Source organism: Stegodyphus dumicola, chromosome 8 (genome assembly GCF_044657685.1).
Source record: "Stegodyphus dumicola isolate Sdum_Otavi_A_Nest chromosome 8, ASM4465768v1".
Lineage (NCBI taxonomy): Eukaryota > Metazoa > Arthropoda > Arachnida > Araneae > Eresidae > Stegodyphus > Stegodyphus dumicola.
In genome coordinates, this window is record NC_140775.1 from 57,236,173 (window position 1) to 57,257,286 (window position 21,114).

The following is a 21,114-nucleotide window of genomic DNA, read 5'->3' on the forward strand; positions in this document are numbered from 1 at the left end:
TTTTTAGTTTTCACTTTCTCTGTCACTTTCTTCGCTATCAGAAGCGAAATATAATGACGAGGAATTTGATTTAAATCATATCAAAGACTGAGTACATCGAGATGAAATACTACATTTAGTAAGGAATCATAAGCCAAATAAAATAAAAACATCTGCCCTGAAGATAAGGATAGTGCTGACAGATCAACTTTTAATTCATAGCCCGCCGCGCGCCGTGGCCTTAAAGATAAACTATGTTTAGATAAACAAACGCTAAAGTTTATATAAACAAAGGATATGCCTTTATCCATTTTTTGCAGCAATTCCACTTTTTGTTTAATGGACTTCAAAACATACTTTCACTTTGTAGATTCTTTACATATTAGTAAATATATATCAGAAATTCTATTTGACATAATCGAAAGTTCAACACAGTCTGCAAAAAATAATAAGCCGAATCCAATTCAAAGATTAAGGAACAACGCAATCTGCAACATTAACTGAATTAGATAATTTTAGCTTATCTTATACCGTCAGTTATACATTAAGCGTATTTTGCGCACGCACGTATTCACAGCCGTACAGGTCAATGCGACACATGCACAGAAAGTTTGTAGCTTTGAGGTCCGGATTATAGATCATTCCGGATTATGGGTGTCCGAATTAACGACTTTTGACTGTATAGAACAACAAAAATTTAGTGTGTTAAGAAGCACTGAACAGTTAAGTGAAAGTATAGAAAACGTTAAAATCGAAAATCACAATGTGAAGCTTCTTAAGCTTATGATTCCGAAGTTTTATGGCGAGAGCTGCAAATGGCTGACATTTTGGTACACTTTTTCATCAGCCATACACCAAAATAAAACGCTTGACGTTATAAGCAAATTTAATTATTTGAAATCATATTTGGGAGGTACTGCTTATAACACCACTGACGGTTTCGATTTAACCGAAAAAAATTATGAAATTTCAGTTAAACTACTCACAGAAAGATTTGGAAATAAAGATGTACTGATAAACGCCCATATAGATAAATTACTGAAAATAAGACCTCTAAAGGATTCTAATGACATTCAAAATTTCCGTAAGTTATTCAATTACATACAAAAACATATTCGATGTCTTGAATCATTAAATATAACCTCAGAAACATATGGAGCTTTATTAACACCTATTTTGCTTAAAACATTGCCCGCAGATTTGGTTTTGGAATATAATAAAACATTTCGAAAATCAAATTACGATTTGAATCACCTAGTGGAATTTCTTTCTCAGCAATTAATTGCTCGGGAAAAAACAGCTTTGCAGTCGAAAGAAGCGGCATCAATTTCTCCTCCCCCCCCCGACAAACAAAACGCGGAAGCAAACTGTCAACTTGGCATGATAAACGGGTACCAGATGTATCGTCTGCCTCGCAGATGCTGTTTACAAATGAGAATCAAAATTATAAACATTCGAAATGCATATTTTGCGATCAGATCATGAAAGTTCTGAATGTCGGAATGCAAGTCGTTTAACCTTAGATGAAAAAAGCAAAAATTGCAGAATCACGAATTATGTTTTAACGTGTGTATTCTTCCGGCATATTGGATTTTTGTGAAAGTACGTGGGTATATTTTTTACTGTAACGAAATAGTTCAAGTTTTGATTTACGATGATAATAAGAAGCGAACAGACTGGTTATTGGCGAAAGTAACCGAGATTTCAAATCTCGGGATGGACATTTAGTTAAGGTCAAGACTATAAGCTTGGAGAAGTTTTACGACCAACCAATCATTTGTATCCTTTGGAGATAACATCATCAGATGAATAGTCTAGATTTAGAAATGTGGCAAGCAGCTCTTCTGATGAACCAGAGACTTACTGCGATCCTGATATTCGTAATGACTTGCCTCAAGATCTTAAGAGCGAAAAGATTCCATCGATGACTACAAGAAGTGGTCGAATGGTAAAGCCTGTTCAAAGGTTACAGTTTTAAATTTGATTTTTCAGCAAATTTAAAGGTAGTAGTATGCTGAAACTTTCACCAACAACCACGTGATTTGCGCATGTGTGCAACAAAAACTAAATCAGAACTTTTTAGTTGAACTTTGAGAACTCGTGATGGACGTTTGAGTGAAACATGTAATCCTTATCTTTCTGTATATATATATATATATATATATATATATATTAGTTTAGTGATGTTATTGTAATTAAATATCTCATTATCTTAGAAGCCTCCCTTTTTCTGTGAGTAGTGTAGTGTATAGATGTACTTAGGAAAAATACTCCCGGACATCCCTTTGGAGAAGAAAGAAGATCGACTAAAAGGAAAGCCCTTTTACCTTTTATTTTCTAAGAATTATACAGTATTTGTAAACAATGTTATAGCAATCTTTAACAAAGTTGAAATAAAACATTAAAGTTGAAATAAAACAGTTCAGACACCCCCATTACTATTATTCCACCTTCAAGATCATTTGCAGGTGAGATAACTAAATGTTCAGGAACCCTATGTAGTATATATGTGTTCATGTAACTCACACAAGACTTTAGGTCATAAATGCCATACACTTCAGTTATGGGTATTTTACACCAGGATAAAGAATTCCTCTTTGGGCACTTTTCAGTAATGCATCTGCCATGCATTTTAGTATGTGTTTGTGTGTCTTACGTCAGTGTGTACACAAACATGGTACTTTTCCATAATGCATACACACACCCATGCACATATGCACACACACATGCCAAAATGCACAAGTGCATAATAAAATGTACCCTTCTTTGTAACAATATTTATTTTTCACAAAACAAATTTAATTACAAAATGAACACATATTCTTACAAAAAAATTGCTACCAGAGCAGGACACTCTTAAAACATAACTAATTCTGATTGTGTTCCATCAACGGCGTCATATGGTTACACTTCGACAATGTTGCAATTTTTACAAGAGAAATATATATAGGATATAATTATCAATATATACAAATAAAAGAAATAAAATGCATAGCTTATGTTTAATTCCTACATAAATATGTTTGTAGGCAATCTCAGCTATCAGTGTTTAGAAAATATTCAACTCTTACAGTAGTCTCACAGTACTCTTAAAAATCTCTAAAATAAAATTATTTACTGGTTTTTATTTTTGCAGTTTTTTAGAATTGCATACTTGCCAACCTATGATACTAAAAAATCAGGAGATTTTTTTAAGAAATCAAGAGATTTTTCACAATGTTAAAAAGACTTTTTAAATGATAAAAATGTTTTTAATAATGTTTTTAATAATGAATTAACTATAAATAGTTACTAATTCTTAAATGCAAGCAACACAAAAATACCTTACACATAAAAAACATTCTTATTACTTGCAATCGTTTAAGAAAACAAAACAAAAAAAAAAAAAAAAAAAAAAAAAAAAAAAAAAAAAAAAAAAGACACTTTAATCAGTTTTTATACAAATATTACGAACAGTGGCAGATTTTGCTTTCGTTCATAATCTTGTTCATAGCAATTGCCACGTAGGCCTGCTTTCGCTAATAAAAGTTTTTCTAATGTGTCATCACTAATATTAGATCTAAATTTAGTCCTCGCTTTCACAACAACACTGAAAATCCTCTCACACTCTGCATTACTATGGTGAACTTTCAAGATGGCCAATATAATTCTAGACAGTTCACTATATTTTAAAATTCCATCAGCACCTTTCAGTTTTTCCAATTAAACTTCACTGGGTGTCAATCCTATCTGATTTTATAACTTCATGCAAGTTTTCTATTTGTAAACTTCAAAATTGCGACTGCAATATTTATCAGTGGCAAAATCAATATCATCATCTCTCATGATTAAATGAAGTAACACAGGAAATCTGTTCAAAAAGTACCTTATATCAGAAAAAGATGCATTTGCTAGAGCAGAAACATCAGCAATTTTAGCATGCAAAATCACTTCATCGTTGACTGGAAATTTATGTAGTATGTAATCACATACTCGACAGAAGTAACTTTTAACATGAAGATAAAACTTATTTTTGTCTTCTGAAAGTTCTTCCACTACTTTTGTAGTTGCAGCTCCTATTACCAAATCTTCATCTTTCTTCTGATTTTCCATTTCACCATAAATCACATCACATATAGAATTACAAGACAAAACACAAACTGGTTTTACAAACTTTGATAAAATGTCTTTAAACAGATCATAAATCATTGATTGCTGAACATAAATTTAATGGAATTCTGCTTTGTAGAACTGTGTTAAGAACATCGAATGATGGCAAAATGAATTGTAAAAAAAAGCAAAAAGCTTTGTTAAGGTCCAAAGAAAAAAACATAAATATTCGTTCTTCAAAAGATAAACTTACAGTAATCGGAAAATGTTTCGTGTGTGGAGTATTTTTTTTTATTTTATTTTGAGAGAAATTTGTATCAGTTTTACGCTTATATTTTGCAGTATTATTTTGAGAACTGCCAGTTGAATTGCTGAATGATGCAGAAATTATTTTTCTCAAACCTATTTTTAACAATGGAAGAAGTAACTACATCTTCGTTTACTTTACGTATTTTATAACTTTCAATAGAGACTTTTATCTTAACTCTTGAAGCATTTACTTCTTCTTTAAAAAATGCAAGAAATGGGTTCCATTGATCGAGGACTCTAGATAAGCATTTCTTTAAAGACAGGCAGCGTGTAAACCCGTTTCAAAATTTTTCTCATTTCAGTATTATGCAGCTGTTGGAGCTGTTTAAATTTTTCATTCTTTTTAGAACTCCTTTCAAGATAATAATAACTACTATCAACAATGTGTTCATCTACATTTATTGATAAAGAAGCTGTCCCTTTTTCAGCTGCTAAAGAGGTGACAGGTGCACCTCATAATCTGCAAATCTGAATTTTCCTTTCTTACGATGCTTGCAACACCAGTCTTCAAGCCTACCATTACTGGTGCATTATCGCCACCAAGTGCCAGAGGAACTGCATTTTCTTTTAAAGTTTTAATAATTAGCTGCGCTATATTAAAGCCTGTCGAATGTCCTTCTAAAGTGGGGACAGAAAGTAAACTACACTCATTTTCTGAAGACTCTGGATTGAAAAAAGAAACAACAATTGGATACAGTTTTGAATCGGTATTATTGCTTCCATCGGTAGACAGGCAGAACGGAGCTGTTCTAATGCAATCAATAACTGAAGATTTATTTTTCAAACCCATTTCTTTAACAATTGCACCTGTTTTGGTCCTTGCACTTGAGTATTTCTTAGCGATTTCACTACTGGGAAACATTTTTCTAAATAAAGCTGCAGCATGATCCGATGCATTCAGTGGCAGGTTGTGCTCCAATAAAAAGGCAGAGAACAGACATTCTGCATTAATAACTTTTTGGTTCTTTGTTTCCGAATAAAAATTTAATTTTTCGTTTTTTTTTTCGAAACAACTCATGTTGTCCTTGTGTTTTTGTGTACGCACATGTTTGAAAACAACTGCCCTTCCACCATGTGAAATCGAAACATCGCATCAACAGACGGTACACATCGCAAATTTTTTACATTTCCTTGAGGAAATAATGGAAGAAAAGTCAACTGTGTACGATTTTTTAAACATACACGGGTATTTCACCCTTCTCGCAGACATAACAAAACATGATAATTTCAAAAACTATTTCTCGAAGGCACGTGTACTCACACAAGCCAGGACATGATGAACGAAATAACTAAAGAACATCCAAATAACAGCCTTGAGCTTGCTTTGTGCTCATTGGCTAATATATGCCAGATGACACGCACTGGAGCTCGATGCCCACTGGAGAACGACGTTTCTGGACACGTATGCTCTCACTCACAGAGCAGAAATTCTCATCTGATTCGCAAGGTTTTGTTTTAGATATAATCTAGAGAAAATTCAATTGCTTTCAGACGTCCAAAATCACTTTTTTTGTTGTTCATATAATGAAGTATTAAGCCAAGTTCCATAAAAATCGTGAGAAATTTTAAGAATATGAAAAATTTGGGAGAAATATATTGTAAATCGGATTGGCGGGAGGGCGGTCGAAAATCGGAAGTCTCCCGCCTACATCGGGAGAGTTGGCAGCTCTGAAATTGTATTATTTTAACTAAACATTATTATAACATTATATTAGTAACATTATTTATAACTGAAATAATTTTGTTGTTCAGTTACATTAACTTTTCAAATATTAATTCTTTTTTATGCATAATTTAGTTCCTTTTATGAATGAGATTTATATGTTTATTTCTTAATGAAGTATTTAGAAAAAAACATTAGTCTTAATAATTATATACATATGCAATGATTGCACAACTTATTTGAAGCATCAATGTAGGAACACTGAGATCTAGAAGCATAGAAATGCTGATTGCGAAGATACTTGATGCTTAGAGCATCCATCCATTTCGAAGAAGAAACAGTCAAGCTAGATTAAATTCCGTATTTATTTAAATTCACATATGTGGCCACAAATCACTTGGCACTCCAATCATGCACTCCAATCAATTTTGATACTATATACATATATAACTCAAATTAGGGGAGAAAAAAGGATTACCTGAAATAATTCATCACACTGTAAAGCTTTACAGGACATTACTACTCCTTGATTGTAGCTAGCTATTCTGCATGCAGTCAGATTCTTATTAGATAATTTTATATTTCTTCCATGGTTTTCATGAAAAGCCATAATACTATAGTTTGTTAAATTAACAGGAGTAGTCTAAAATAAAAAAATATTATCAATATGATTAGAATTGATAAAATATATAGAATAGATTGGTAATTAAAATATATAGAATAGATAATAGAATTGATAGATATAAAATTAGGAAATTTAAATTCAAATAATTTCTAGTATTAAAATGTCAAATAAAGCAAAGTCTATTTTTTAAAAAAATTCTATGAACTCACTACATCCGATTTTTTTTCCACATTCTTTGAATCAACATTTGTTGTAGGCAACACAGGATTTAGATACATTATAATGCTTTCAACAGAGCCATAAATATCTGCAACTACATGCAGTTTCTGCAACCAAAAATAAATTGTAATAACAATGAAAATGCCTACAAAATTAGTATTTATAATCATCATACCAGAAGCATAAAGATCATTTTTAAATTTGACCACCTAAATCACATTTTTACTGATATGAAACACTTGATATATAGTTACAAACACATATTATCATATTAAAGAATCATTCAAAAACAAAATTAAAAATATCCCTAAAAATTTAAGGTTATGGGTACGATGCTCTCACTGATACCATTATAAGTTGTAAATAAAACAAGAAAAAATCAGAGAATTAATGCAAAAAAGCACAAGTTTTCAAGTAGCTATTAAAATTTAATAATGCATATTTTTATATTGTATGATTTCATATAAACATCTTTATTAATTTATGTGCAGGGAAACAGCCATTCTGCGTTTTGCCTAAATTAAATAATTCAACTCAATCTTTAATTTGTGGAGTTCTTTTCTACTGATGAAGTGACATGGCAAAGCTTATGCACAAAAATATGCTAGAAAGGCAATATGAGTTTTTATAGGAAGTAAGAATGCACTTACATTAATTTAACTTTCGTAACTTTCGTAAAGTTAAATTAATGTAATGCACTTACATTAATTTAACTTTATATATTCTTGTAAAGAATATTTTGCAGTGAAAATTTTCAAAACTGTGTGACTTATATTACATGGGTAGTAAAAATTGGAAGACATGAAGACAATAAATAATTAATTCTAGATGTTTTCAAACAATTTTCAAAATAAATAAAGATAAATAATATTAGCATACAGAAATTATAGTGCAGCAGAAAACTAGATATTATATTAAGATCATATAAATACTTAATATTATAGATTTCTAACTAGTCTTTAAAATACTTACAAAATTTTCTCTGAAATTTTAGTTTTACTAAGTATAAATATAAAGAAATCTAATAATATTTTTTTACATTAATAGCACTTCAAATATATTTCCTTAGTGTAGTTTCAATGTTAGTTTTTATAGTTTTAGTTTCAATCAATTTCATCTCTACTATCTCTTAGAGTTTGATTTCTAATATACTTCAGAATTTAAGTATGATTTATTACTTGTTTTCTGCATACAATAATAATCTATTTTGTTATCTTCTTTTCTTTCATAATTTATTATAACATTATTAGTTAACATATATTTCCATTTATTTTGGAAAAAAAAATAAATATTGCTGTTATAAAAAGATGAAGAATATTTCTTTCAAATTAAAAAAAATACGACACAGAAGATTTTATAGATCAATATGATAAAATTTATATTTTTTGAAAATATAAATGAAACTGAGAAATGCATATTCAAGAATCATGAATAATTCTGATAACATCTTATTTCTAACCTGAAAAATCTCATGTAACCATATACAAAGTTCTAAAATTGTTAAAGCGCAAGAAAATGTACTTTGAACAATTAAAAATATCATTGCTAAAAAATTGTCACAATATTAGTTTTTCCTCTTATGCCTGCCTAATTAAAAAATTTTTATAGAGATTTACATACCTTTGGCATATTAATAGCTGCAATACCTAAGTCAACAGCATTAATGAAAAAATGAAGGCTATCATCATAAAATACTTTCACACCAATTCTGTCGCCTGCCTGAGAGAAAACACATTTAAGCTATTATAGGTGTAACATTATAGGTATAAACATTTAAAAATATTATAGGTGCAAACATTTTTAAATATAAACATTAATGGTGGTATTATTATTATTATTATTATTATAAACATTAGATGTGCAAACATTTTTAAAGTCTTTAGATTGCACCTACAAGAATCTATGGGACATTATGAATGCAAATTACAGAACAGAAGTGTATAACAAAGCAAATATGCTATGATATTACATACACGTGGAAGAACAATAAACTTTGAAAGTTAATCACATTTTTATGAAAAAAAAAAATACAACACAATACATCCAATCATATTTTAACACATACTTTATAGTAGTGGTTTTATAACTGCAAGAAAAATAGCCAAGAATGATAACTAGCTTTTATCAAGAATATTTGGTGTTATAATGTAAACTAGGAAAAAAAAAAAAAAAAAAAAAAACTGATGTGGACACCACGACTTCTTTTTATCCCCTATTAAATTATCTGCATTTTTTGCTGTACTTTATTTAAACTTATTTCCTCAAATTATTCTCATTTAATTAACCAATTCCTCAAGTTAAGTTGAGAATGACATAAAAAACTACAAATTTTGAAATTAAATATTGTCGTACAACAGTCCTATTTCTTTTATTATTATTATTTTTTTCATAATGAGTATAAAATGTTTCTAAATATAATAAGCATAGGAACAGAAAGACCACATTAAAAATTAGGTTTTATCATTAAGGGGGTGACCTACTTAATAATGAAATCTAACTTTATAACATATATACACACACATTTGGTTCTGCCGACTGCAAAAAAAAAAGGGGGGGAAGTGCACAACTACATGTTATAGCAGCCCCATATACAAAATTTTAGTGTTCTATGGTTAATCATTTTTGAGTTATGCAAGATACATATATCCATAAAATGTCACAAAAAATCCTTTTTGAATCCACTTTAAATCCATTTTGCAAAAACATTCTATATTCTGTCCATATGTACAGATGCCATACAAAAAAGTAGCCCAAATGGATTCAGGAGCAGTCAAAATGGATGTTTCAGTTGTTGTTTCAAGGAAGTCAATAAATACAGAAATTAAATTTAAAAAAGAATACAAATTCCTATCCTTCTTTAGTCATGCATTTAACATTATTCATTTTTTAGGGGGGGTCAAGCTTATCTTGATTTTCTATTTTTCTTTGTCTTGCTATCTTGATATTTTGATTTCTAAAGACTTAATTTTCATCTTACTACTTTTTATGTTTTTCTTACATATTCAAAATAACAACAACAACAACAACAACAACAACAACAAAAAAAAAAAAAAAAAAGGTTTCATACTTTTACAACACTAGTTAAGAAAACAAAGTTAAGTCAGCAAAAGTTAAGAAAGAATAAAGTTTTTGAAAAACTTGTCTATTAATTAAAATTTTATTCTATCATAATTAAAAAAGAACTAGTTTCAAAGGTTATTTTTAAATGTTCTGGTTACAGTTCTGAATCACAAAGAATTACTTTTTTACCTCAGAGTATCATAACTGGACTACAAGAGACATTCATCAATTACATGAACTTTATAATAAGTAATTTACAGATAATGTTAAAAATATAACTTACTGTAATTCTTGAGAAAAACACAGCATAATTTCTTTTGATTACTACACCATTTTTGTACAAATCAGAATCCAATATTAGCCATGTATCACAGTCAGCAAGATTTAAAGCACTAGGAGGTAACATAAGTTGATTTTTAGGTTCATAAGTTGTGACTCCAAACCTAAAGGAACCTCCCCATTTACTATTAACAGTAAAAATTTGCACCTGAAAATATTTTTTTTAAATTTTAATGATATAAAAAAATTCAGTGAAGCATAAAATAAATTATTTATAATTATTAATAAATTTTTTTCAGAATCTTGAAAGGATTCAGAATTATGCAGTCATGTAAAAAATTGTAATTTGTTTGTTGAAATATATTTAAAAAAAGGGGAAAATATATTAAAAAAAGAAAAGAAAAACTAAGACCAAAATGTGGAAATAAGCATAAATAACTACTTAATTCCATAGATTTCCCCAAAATATGGATATACCAATTTAACTTATTAGCAATTTCTTTCTCTATTTGAAAGTTCACTGACATCTGAATTTAAATCCCATTGAAAAGACTGTTTTCATGTTTAGATGTTTTCATGGTTTTCTCCCTATTTAACATAAATATAAGCCAGTTTTGCATAAAAACCTCAACATAAAGGTATCATTCCACTTAGGCAGACAGTTCTAACATGCTTTTTCCAACCCAAGTAAGTAAGCTTTTTCTGTTCCTCAGATTAACTCATTTTTTTTTTTTAATAGTGCTTACTTTCTTCTTCATTTAGTACCTCAAAAAAAATAAAATAAAATAAATAAATAAATAAATAAATAAAATAAAATAAAATAAAATAAATAAAAAATAAGAGGCAAAGAGGCCATAATACCCATTTTTCAATCAAAATTAAACAAGGGAAAAAAATCTGAAACATATACATACATTCATACATATACACATGAAATTCTGATATATTTAACAATATTCAATTATAATTAGTTAATAATATTTAATTATAATTAATTAATTAACAACAATAATTCATTATAAATTATTCTGAATACAATTGAAATTTTAACACATATTACATCATAACTGGGGAATGCATCAAATTTTCAAAATATATTTAAATAAAACAATAGTTAATATCTTGAAAAAAATATGTTAAACACAGAAGAGAATGAAATAATAACGTGCATCAGATAAGAAATATATCAGGAAAAACAGACAAATAATAAATTTCTATATTAACAGCAAAGAGTTTTTTTAACATAATTGGTATTTACTAAATTTGCACACACACAGACAGAAACTTTTTTTTGCATATCATTCCAGACGTTCACAGTATTCTAAAAATTTATATGAAACTTCTGCTATTTTAGAATGATTACAAAATAGTGCTCCAAAAGTTTTTTTGTTTTGTTTTGTTTTGTTTTGTTTGTTTGTTTGTTTGTTTTTGTTTACATAGAGTAAGTAAAATTTAATTAATTAATTATGAAAATTCTTTTACAACAGATTTTCTATTATTTAGAATCAGCAAATCCTACAGTACTATGAAACATTAACAGTTGTAGAACTAAACTAAAAACAACTAATAGTAGTTATAATTATATCATTATATAAATAATATACAGTGTCTCACAAAAGTGATGGGACACTTGTGCTTTACAAAAGGAAACTGTAATAAAATTAATTTAAGAAAATGTACAAATTTTTTGTGGGTGTGCTTCATACTTAAATTTAATAACAATTATTACATAACATACATTTTCTCAAAATATTAAAATATTAATTTAATAAAAATACAATTGTTTAGAACAGAGCAAAAAATGGCTCACATAAGTGATGGGACACTACGTACTATGCAACAAAAATCGTCTGAAGTAAGCAATAAAAATATCTTTTGGGGTATTTATTTTTACTCAAAAGCAATTGGCAATAATTTATAAAATCGTCTGCAGTATTTCTCTCCAGTTTGTTTTGGAATTTTCGTGTTTTTTTAGCTCTGTGCAGCCATAAATGCTAAACGAAAAGAAACTTTGCCTGAAATTCGAAAATTAGTTATTAATTTGCATATTGAACGTGGAAAATCTATTAGAGAACTGCTGAAACAGTTAACTTCAGTCATTCAACAGTTTTCAATATCATTAAACGATATAAAAAGAATCATATGATTCAGAATAAAAGAAGACCTGGCCGACCATCAAAGCTATCCAATGGAATAAAGCAATATATCGTTCAAAATATTAAAAAAAAATCCAAGAATGAGTGCTCCTAAAGTTGCTGTTGATGTACATTAATTATATGGAGTAATTGTTAATTCTGAGACTATTAGAAGAGTAATTCGATCTACTGGATATCATGGTAGAGCAGCCAGGAAAAAATTCTTCCTACGTGAAAAGAATAGAAAACTCAGACTGGCTTTCGCAAAATCCAACATAAAAATAAGAATTCTGATTACTGGATTGAAGTTATATTTACTGATGAGAGTAAATTTAATATATTTGGTTCTGACGGTAGAATCTTGGTGTGGAGAAAACCCAGAGAAGAATTTCGCAAACAGAACTTGGTGCCAACAGTAAAACATGGTGGAGGAGGAGTTATGGTATGGGGGTGTATGTCGTCCGCTGGAGTTGGTAATCTTGTTTTTATTGACAGTATAATAGATCAGTACAAGTATATTGACATGTTAAATCAAAATTTGAAATCTTCAGCACGAAAATTGAACCTTCATAACGATTTTAAATTCTACCAGGACAATGACCCCAAGCACACTGCTTTGAACGTTAGACTCTGGCTGCTGTATAACTGTTCTGAAATAATAAAAACACCACAACAATCTCCAGACTTAAATCCCATAGAGAATATTTGGCAAGAATTGGAATCAAGAATTCGCAAATACACCATTTCTTCAAAACAACAATTAAAATCGATGCTTCAAGAAGAATGGGATAAAATCACTCCAGAAATCACAAAAAAATTAGTCGAACCCATCCCAAGATGATTAAATCATGTTTTAAAAGTAAAAGGAAATCCAACAAAATATTAAAACCTTTTAAAAAGTAAAATTTTTGGATAAATATTTAATGGAAAAGTAAGTGTTCCATCACTTATGTGAGCCATTTTTTGCTCCGTTCTAAAGAATTGTTTAAATTAATATTTTAATATTTTGAGAAAATGTATGTTATGTAATAATTGTTACTAAATTTAAGTATGAAATACACCCACAAAAAATTTTACATGTTTTTTTAAATTTATTTTATTGCAGTTTCCTTTTGTAAAGCACAAGTGTCCCATCACTTTTGTGAAACACTGTATGTTATATAAATAATGACAAAACCATTTCAACAGAATGTGAATTAAATTCATTAAAGAAAGTTATGTTCTCATTTAACTCTAATATTCATATAGTCAGCAGGAGCTGCACTAGTTTCTAAACAAGGAGGAAATACTTATTTTTCATATAGATTTATCTTTAAATATATCAATTATAAGATTTTTCAAAAGATTTTGAAAAATAGTTTGTATATTAAGCTAATGTTCATTGTTATCTGCATTTCTTTTCAAATTATTTAAACTGGTAAAACACGAAATGTCAATTCATTATGATTAGACAAGCTACAAAATAAGATACATAAGTAGTAGCTTGAAGATAATTAGCTACAATGTCATCATTACTAGAATCAATGTAATTTATTAAATACACTGGAGAGCCAAAAAAACTTGTATAGGCATACATATGGCAAATAACAGAGGTATGGAACCAACCACGATAAAGCATGGCAGTTGGCAGCGCCTATATTAAGACAACAAGTGTCTGGCAGTTATTAGATCGGTTATTACTGCTACAATGGCAAGTTATCAAGATTTAGGTGAGTCTGAATGTGGTGTTATAGTCGGTGAACAAGAGATGGGACATAGCATCTCTGAGGTAGGAATGAAATTTGGATTTTCATGTATAACCATTTCACAGTGAACATCAGAAATCCAGTAAAACAAATCTTTGATATTGCTGTGGCTGGAAAAAGCTCATGAAACCAGTGACGACTGATAAGAATACAAAATTTGATTTTCATGTACTACCATTTCACAAGTGTACTGTGAACATCAGGAATCCAGTAAAACAAATCACTGTGGCTCAAAAACACTCATGAAACCAATTATGACTGATGAAACCAATGACGATTGATGAGAATCATTGAGTTCAGGACCAATAACGATTGATGAGAATCATTAAATGTGACAGACGTGCAATTCTTCCTCAAATTGCTGCAGATTTCAATGCTGGGGCATCAACAAGTGCTAGCATGTGAAATATTCAATGGACCATCATCAATATGGGCTTTCAAAGCTGAAAGTTCACTCATGCACTGTTGTTGACTGCACAACACAAAGCTTTATGCCTTGTCTGGGCCCAACAACATCACTAATGGACTGTTGATGACAGGAAACACATTGCCTGGTCTGACGAGTCTTGTTTTCAATTGTATCAGGTGGATGGCATGCACGGGTATGAAAACAAACTCATGAGTCCATGGGCCTTATATGTCAATAGGGGGCTGTTACAGCTGCTGTGTCTTGGTACGGGGCATGTGCATTTGGCATGATAGGTGACCCCTGATATGTCTAGACACAAATCTGTCAGATGGCAGATACATCCTGTCCGATCACCTGCACCCATTCATGTGCATTGTGCATTCCGAAAGACTTAAATATTTCCAGCAGGACAAAGCAACACCCCACACATCAAGAGTTGCTACTGAATGGCTCCAAGAACACACTTCTTTAGACACATTTACTAGCCACCTAGATCCCCAGACATACACATTATTGATCATATATTGGATGCCTTGCAATGTGCTGTTCAGAAGAGAACTCTACCAACTCATACTCTTGTGGATTTATGGATTGCCCTGCAGGATTCGTGGTCTGAATTACCTCCAGCACACCTTCAGACATTTGTTGAGTCCATGCCCCGTCATGCTGCAACACTTCTGCATGCTCGCTGAGAACCTACATGATATTAGGCCAGGTGTACCATTTCTTTTGGTTCTTCAGTGTATACGATATCAATCACTATCTTTAAAAAATAATTCTGATAAAAATGCTCGCATTATAAGAACAGAAATCAATTACATAATTTATATATCTTTATACTTTTCCAGTAAGACATACTCTCAATGATTTCCTAATTAATAAAATAATTTTCAAGAAGCTAATACACAGTGGAATCTTTGCTCATAAGTGCTTCTCATCCATTAACAAACTGGTTCACAAAAATTTTTTTTTAAACAAAAGATGTCTCAGAAGATGAGCAGTTTATAATTATGGGCACTCAGGTGGGCAATAAATGATTTTCAAAAGTGCTTTGAGTTAACATCTGATACAGAATGAACACTCAGAGATTTCTTGAAACATTAATATACTCCATTACTCAACTCTCACTGACAAAACCTGGTGGCAACTGACAGCACCAAGAATTCTGGCTAGAGGAAAGCAGTATACCACTTTAAACAGCCACACTGTTTTACAGTCAAGACATTTCTTGAAATTGAGGATGTTTTTGTCGCTTATGACAGTTAAGTAAGCTTATGGTATTTAAGTAAAACCATACCCTTAGATATTAACAATGAAGATCCAGAAAAGTTATTACATGATCATAAAAAAATTCAGTGCAAAAGAACTCAAACCGCTTCAGAATAAGCAATAAACAAGGTAATTGTAGAGGGAAAAAAAAGGGAAGGGAAGATGATTTTAGTCCTCTGCTACCCAAAATTTGTGTAAAATCGGATGTAAAGTTTGATGTAAAGTTTCAAGGAAAAATATCGTCCTAACAGAACAACTGCAAGTCAAAAAATAGGCTTCAATGACAATACCATGTCTCACTTCAGAAACATTTTAAAATGTAGGGAAAAAATCACACTGGACAAATTTTTAATAGGACAGATGTCTAGGAAATTTTAAGCAAGTTCTAATGGCACTAAAAGACAAAGAAGGGGGAAAAGGAAGAAAGACGGTTATTTGATGCTTCTATGGAAAGGGACTTCTATCCAAATAATAATATTTTTCTTTGCCTTTGTCACCCACTCCCACTTATGCCAACAACTCTTGCACAGATCTAGCAAAATTGAATTTTTGTGATTTGAAAATTTTCAAAATTCCATTCATTTTGTGTTATGAATTTGCACATAAAATAGTTATAAAAATTTAAATATGCAATCATCACCACTCCATAAACAAATTAATTCCTTTTAATAATTACTGTGGGGAAAATAACTTTGCTTTAAGAACTTATTTAAACCAAAGTTTACTTCAACTTCAGGAATGACATTCATGGTCCAAGAATTTCCTATAGTATTTCATATCAGTGAAATAGGAAAATCAAGCCAGATAACATTTTTGTTATTTGAACAAATAAATCTAACACTCCAAGAAGAAGTATTTTAGGAGCTATTCTTATTTCTTCTCTTCTTTATATATATATCAGTGGCTAGCGCATTGCGCAGCAGCACCAGAGGTCCTGGGTTCGATTCCCGGGCTTCCTGCGACCAAGCTGACCACTTGTTCAGGGCATATGCTTACGCACCCCGAGGCCCACGGTCAAGAAAGCAGATTTCGGGTACTGCAGGCCTTGGCCCATTAGGGCTGTTACGCCACTGAGTTTATATATATATATATATATAATGAAGCAAACCTAGATATAAGGATGCTGTAGAAACACTTGATGCCCGCAGTGGTAGAAATACTGCATTTTGTACATGTTGATCCATAATGAACAGCAACTTGGCAGTGGAGGCAGATTAAATATTCATTTTTATTTCAGTAAACATGTTGCGACTACATAGAACTTTGTACTCTAATTCCTGCCCATTTTAAAACATTTACATTTTGGATAGCTTTGCGGTAAAAATGGAAGCAGCAAATAGCAGTCTACCTAGGTAAAGTGCAGAAAGTAAGTGACTTGTAGGTTTTCAATGCATTTGACTGGATAATTAATAATGCTGTAAAATTATTACTCAATGAGTTTTAGTTTTATTTACATCACCAGGAGTCATATGACATGGATTAGTCTTGAAATGCCTCAGTGCAGAAGAAGGTATTACCGTTTTTAGGATACCGGGGGGGGTGTTAGGGGAGAAATTAAGCATTACGGGGCTACTGCTAAATTAAATTATAATTTACACATTATTAAATAAAAGCATTAATGCAGTAGCAAATGAAGAGAAATGTAAATCATAAAATTTTGACCTAGAAATAAAATTAAACAACTGTAAAGCATAATTTTTTAATACATTTTTTTTTTTTTTAAAATAAACGCAATTTTTAGAGTCCTATTAAATTTTTCAGTATTTCAGTCTAAAAGACTTTCTGTTTTAGAAACCACATAATCATAATTCTTCAGAAAATGTTTTTGTTCCAACAGAGTATCAAAAATGAAAACTTTTATGGTAGGGTACGAACTGCACGAAATTCGATCAAAGATCCTTATCTAATAGACAAACTGTGCGACTTTCTCCTGTACCCTCTTTCTAAGAACCTGAATTCCCAAGAAGATTGGGTGCTACAAAAAGTCATTTATCGCTATTAATGGGGCATTTTATTGAGACTGCAAGCCTCTATTTTCGTTTATCAATATTGTAAAAAATTGAGCATACAAAACAACTATTAATTTAAAGTCTAGTGTGTGCTAAAGTAAAAATGAATTTCTTTTACACTCATTTTAAGAATGAGTGTAATCTTTTATTTTAAAGTTTTATGATGCTTAAAAGAAGGTTAACCCTGATCTTTTTTATTCTCTATTAGAATTAAAAACTTTCCAAGTTGTAGATTTTAGTCGCTGATATATACATATCAGTTTTGAACAATAAAATTGATAGATTAATGACATACACAAAACTCATACACAATCAACTTATCAAATACTGGATTTGTAGTGCACCTTAAATAAGTTTCTTGTCTAGATAAATATTAACAAATCTTCTTAGACGGCAGATTGGTTTTAGCTTTCAAATTTACCATTTTAGGTAAGCAGTTCTAATTTAATTTAAACAATTCTCTTTATTAAATCTAAAAATTGGATTTCTTAAGTGGTTCTAAATTCATAGTAATATTATTGCAATATATTGCCATATTAAGCTTTCCATTTTTAGTCATTGAAGTTATTTTAAGGTTATTTAACTTTCTTACAAAGTCCATATTTTAATACTAGAAACATTTAAATATTTATTCTGTTTTCCAGTTACTTTAACTGATGTACTTTGGCATACATTTAATTTCTAATACACATTAATTAATAAATTGATAATTATGAGTGTCTGCAGAATTTTCATAATTAACAAAAACAAAAAAACAAAGAAAAAAAATCGAACTCCCTTATATTCCTAACTTTGGATTTTGAGTTCCCTTTCTATTATTCGATTTTCACACATTGTTGCACTGTATTCAAGTTTTCATATATGTAGAATTAATATATTTTGTATTGTATTTAGGCCAATTTATATTTAAATTATAATTTTTATAAATTCTTGCATCATAAGTCTAATTAAGAGATGATATTTCTAACACCTTGGTATAGCTTAATCTTCAGCATACAGCTTATTTTCTAACCTAGTTTCAGGCTGAATTATTTGAAATTATTTGTTAACAAAGATGGTCATTAAATCACGCTAATAATATTTCTAACTGTTGTAATTTATAATGCCACAAGTTCATGTGTTTTATATTAGAATTCATTTATAATTTTTTCAGCAGTATTGAAATTAATAGCAGATATTGATAATGTTATACATTTAGATTGCCATTGCCTTCGTCACTGATGTTTTTATGCTACATTCCTAATATTTCATAATGGCATACAGATAAGTTTAACTCATTCACCAAACATGTAAATCTCTAATTCAGCCCACTTCTGTTCTTATGTGTGCTGTAGCTTCTATTTTCTTTAATATATTGTTCAGCTTATTTTAAAAGGTCTTACGATCAAGCGGAAAAGTCATTAAACATTGGTAGTCGACCTGAGTTTCTAATCCCAGAAATCCCTCAGCTCTTTCTTTTTTTGTACTAATTTACTGTGTAAAAATGTATCATAAAAATTTCAGTTCATAAAGCAAAAATATTTTTTAAATTTATTCTTTAAAAATATTGCAAAAATTTTCACCTTTACTATAGCATATCTTTTTACAAACTCCAAACCCCTTTAACCCTTTGCGACACATTTTGCCCAATCTGGGCACACCTAAAAACTTTCTTCTGTACGCACAGAAAAATTGAATGAAAAAGGATTTCAAGGTTACTGTAGGTTACTCTGAACCTTCTTTATTTATAGTAGATGGCAGCTCAACACAAACAAGTCCATATATTTTAGCCATGTTTAGTTTTTTAAGACCCTCATTTTTCAAAGAAATCTTCCAGATTATTTTTAGTGTATAAAAGGAATGTTTGAAAAAAAATTTCTATGTTATTATTTTTCGCTGTATGCTAATCTTCTTATTCTATATTAGTTTTGTCACTGAGAGGCAGCTATATCTTTGTTTCTTTGCAGCTCATCGGTCAGCTCATTAACATAGAAAGGTGGGTCCACGTCTGTGTTTCATTTCCTGTTTTTCTCTTTCTTCTTTTCCTTTTTTTTCGGGGGGGGGGGCAGTTTTGGTTATCACCTAAGAAATTGTTGGGGTGATTTTCTGAAGGTCAGGGATAATTTTATCAGTTAGCTGTTTGGTTTTTCACAAGAGCAGTTCTCTTTTCTCATTCGCTTTGGTTCAAAGAAGTTTTCTTAGCACTAGTTTAATAGTTTTGAGTTGTAGACATTTATATTTTTATTTTATAGTTTATAATTTCAAATTGTAGATATAATATTAGTTTATTTTTTCGGATTTTTAATTATTTTTCAAACAGATCGGAGAGGGCTGACCATTTCTAAAGCACTGAAAATGCTACATGAATTGCTTTCAGATAGAGAATCTGATACCTATGCCAGCACATGTGCAAAACATGTAATATTGGGTTGTGCTTTTTCAAAGGTGGTGTCACTTTCTTCGAAAAGTACCACAATGAAAAAAATAGACTAAAGTGTAAATATGAAATGTAAATATCATATACCCAAGTTAATTTTTTTTCCCATTCATAAGCATGTAATCATAATATAACCAAAAAATGCACTTTTTAGTGGGGTGTAGAGTAGCAGATCTTGCCGTGGCACAACCTGGGTAATGCTAAATCTGCTATGGTATTCAAAAATCTAGTGTTTTTTGAATCGTAGGCAAAATCTCTTACTCTTTTAAGTGCTTCCCAGCAATGCTCATTTCAGCACTCTTTTCGAAGCTCTATTCAATCAGTGTGCCTGTTTCGGGTACACCCACAGAATTGAAACGATAAGTGCTATCTTTACAAAATTTTACTTGTGTACTCCTCTAGGCCTAATTAAACTGCCTAGCTTTTTTTTTTTTTTTTTTTTAAATCGAAATTCCAACTTTAAAAGGTAGCGTGCCAGAAAGGATTAATAAGAAAATATAAGCAAAGAAATTAACTCGGATTCCATGATTGATATCTCAGTCCAAATTATGCATAACCTTTTCCAAAAGCATAGAGTTTATATGGATATCAATAAATTAAGGATTATTTCTCCATCTAATTTTCTTAACATGTTTATTCCAGAATTTTCTTTTCACACTGCAGCGCTTAACTTTATGAGTTTTCTATAATCATTCAATTTCTGTAGCTATGGTAACTTTGCATACCTTCTCACAAGTAGTTATATTTTTAACCACTTTTAAAAATTTTGTGTAATATACTTGAAAATATCTGAACAAATTTAATTCCTGTTGACGATCAGTATACTATTCACTTGTTTCACAAGTGCAAATATTTATTTTTTATGCAAATCTATGTAAAATAATAAAACTTCAGTTATGTAGAGCTCC

General features: G+C 30.2%; 1 protein-coding gene across 1 annotated transcript in view; it reads right to left on the minus strand.

Moving 5' to 3' along the window:
- Positions 1–21,114, minus strand: part of Neurl4 (neuralized E3 ubiquitin protein ligase 4) — a 119,757-nt gene that overhangs the window by 49,183 nt on the left and 49,460 nt on the right. The window contains exons 13-16 of the mRNA XM_035352353.2: positions 10,228–10,431; positions 8,505–8,603; positions 6,875–6,991; positions 6,519–6,683 (exon numbers count right to left, since the gene is read on the minus strand). Coding sequence (XP_035208244.1) covers positions 6,519–6,683; positions 6,875–6,991; positions 8,505–8,603; positions 10,228–10,431 — 585 coding nt within the window. The remainder of the gene's footprint in view (positions 1–6,518; positions 6,684–6,874; positions 6,992–8,504; positions 8,604–10,227; positions 10,432–21,114) is intronic.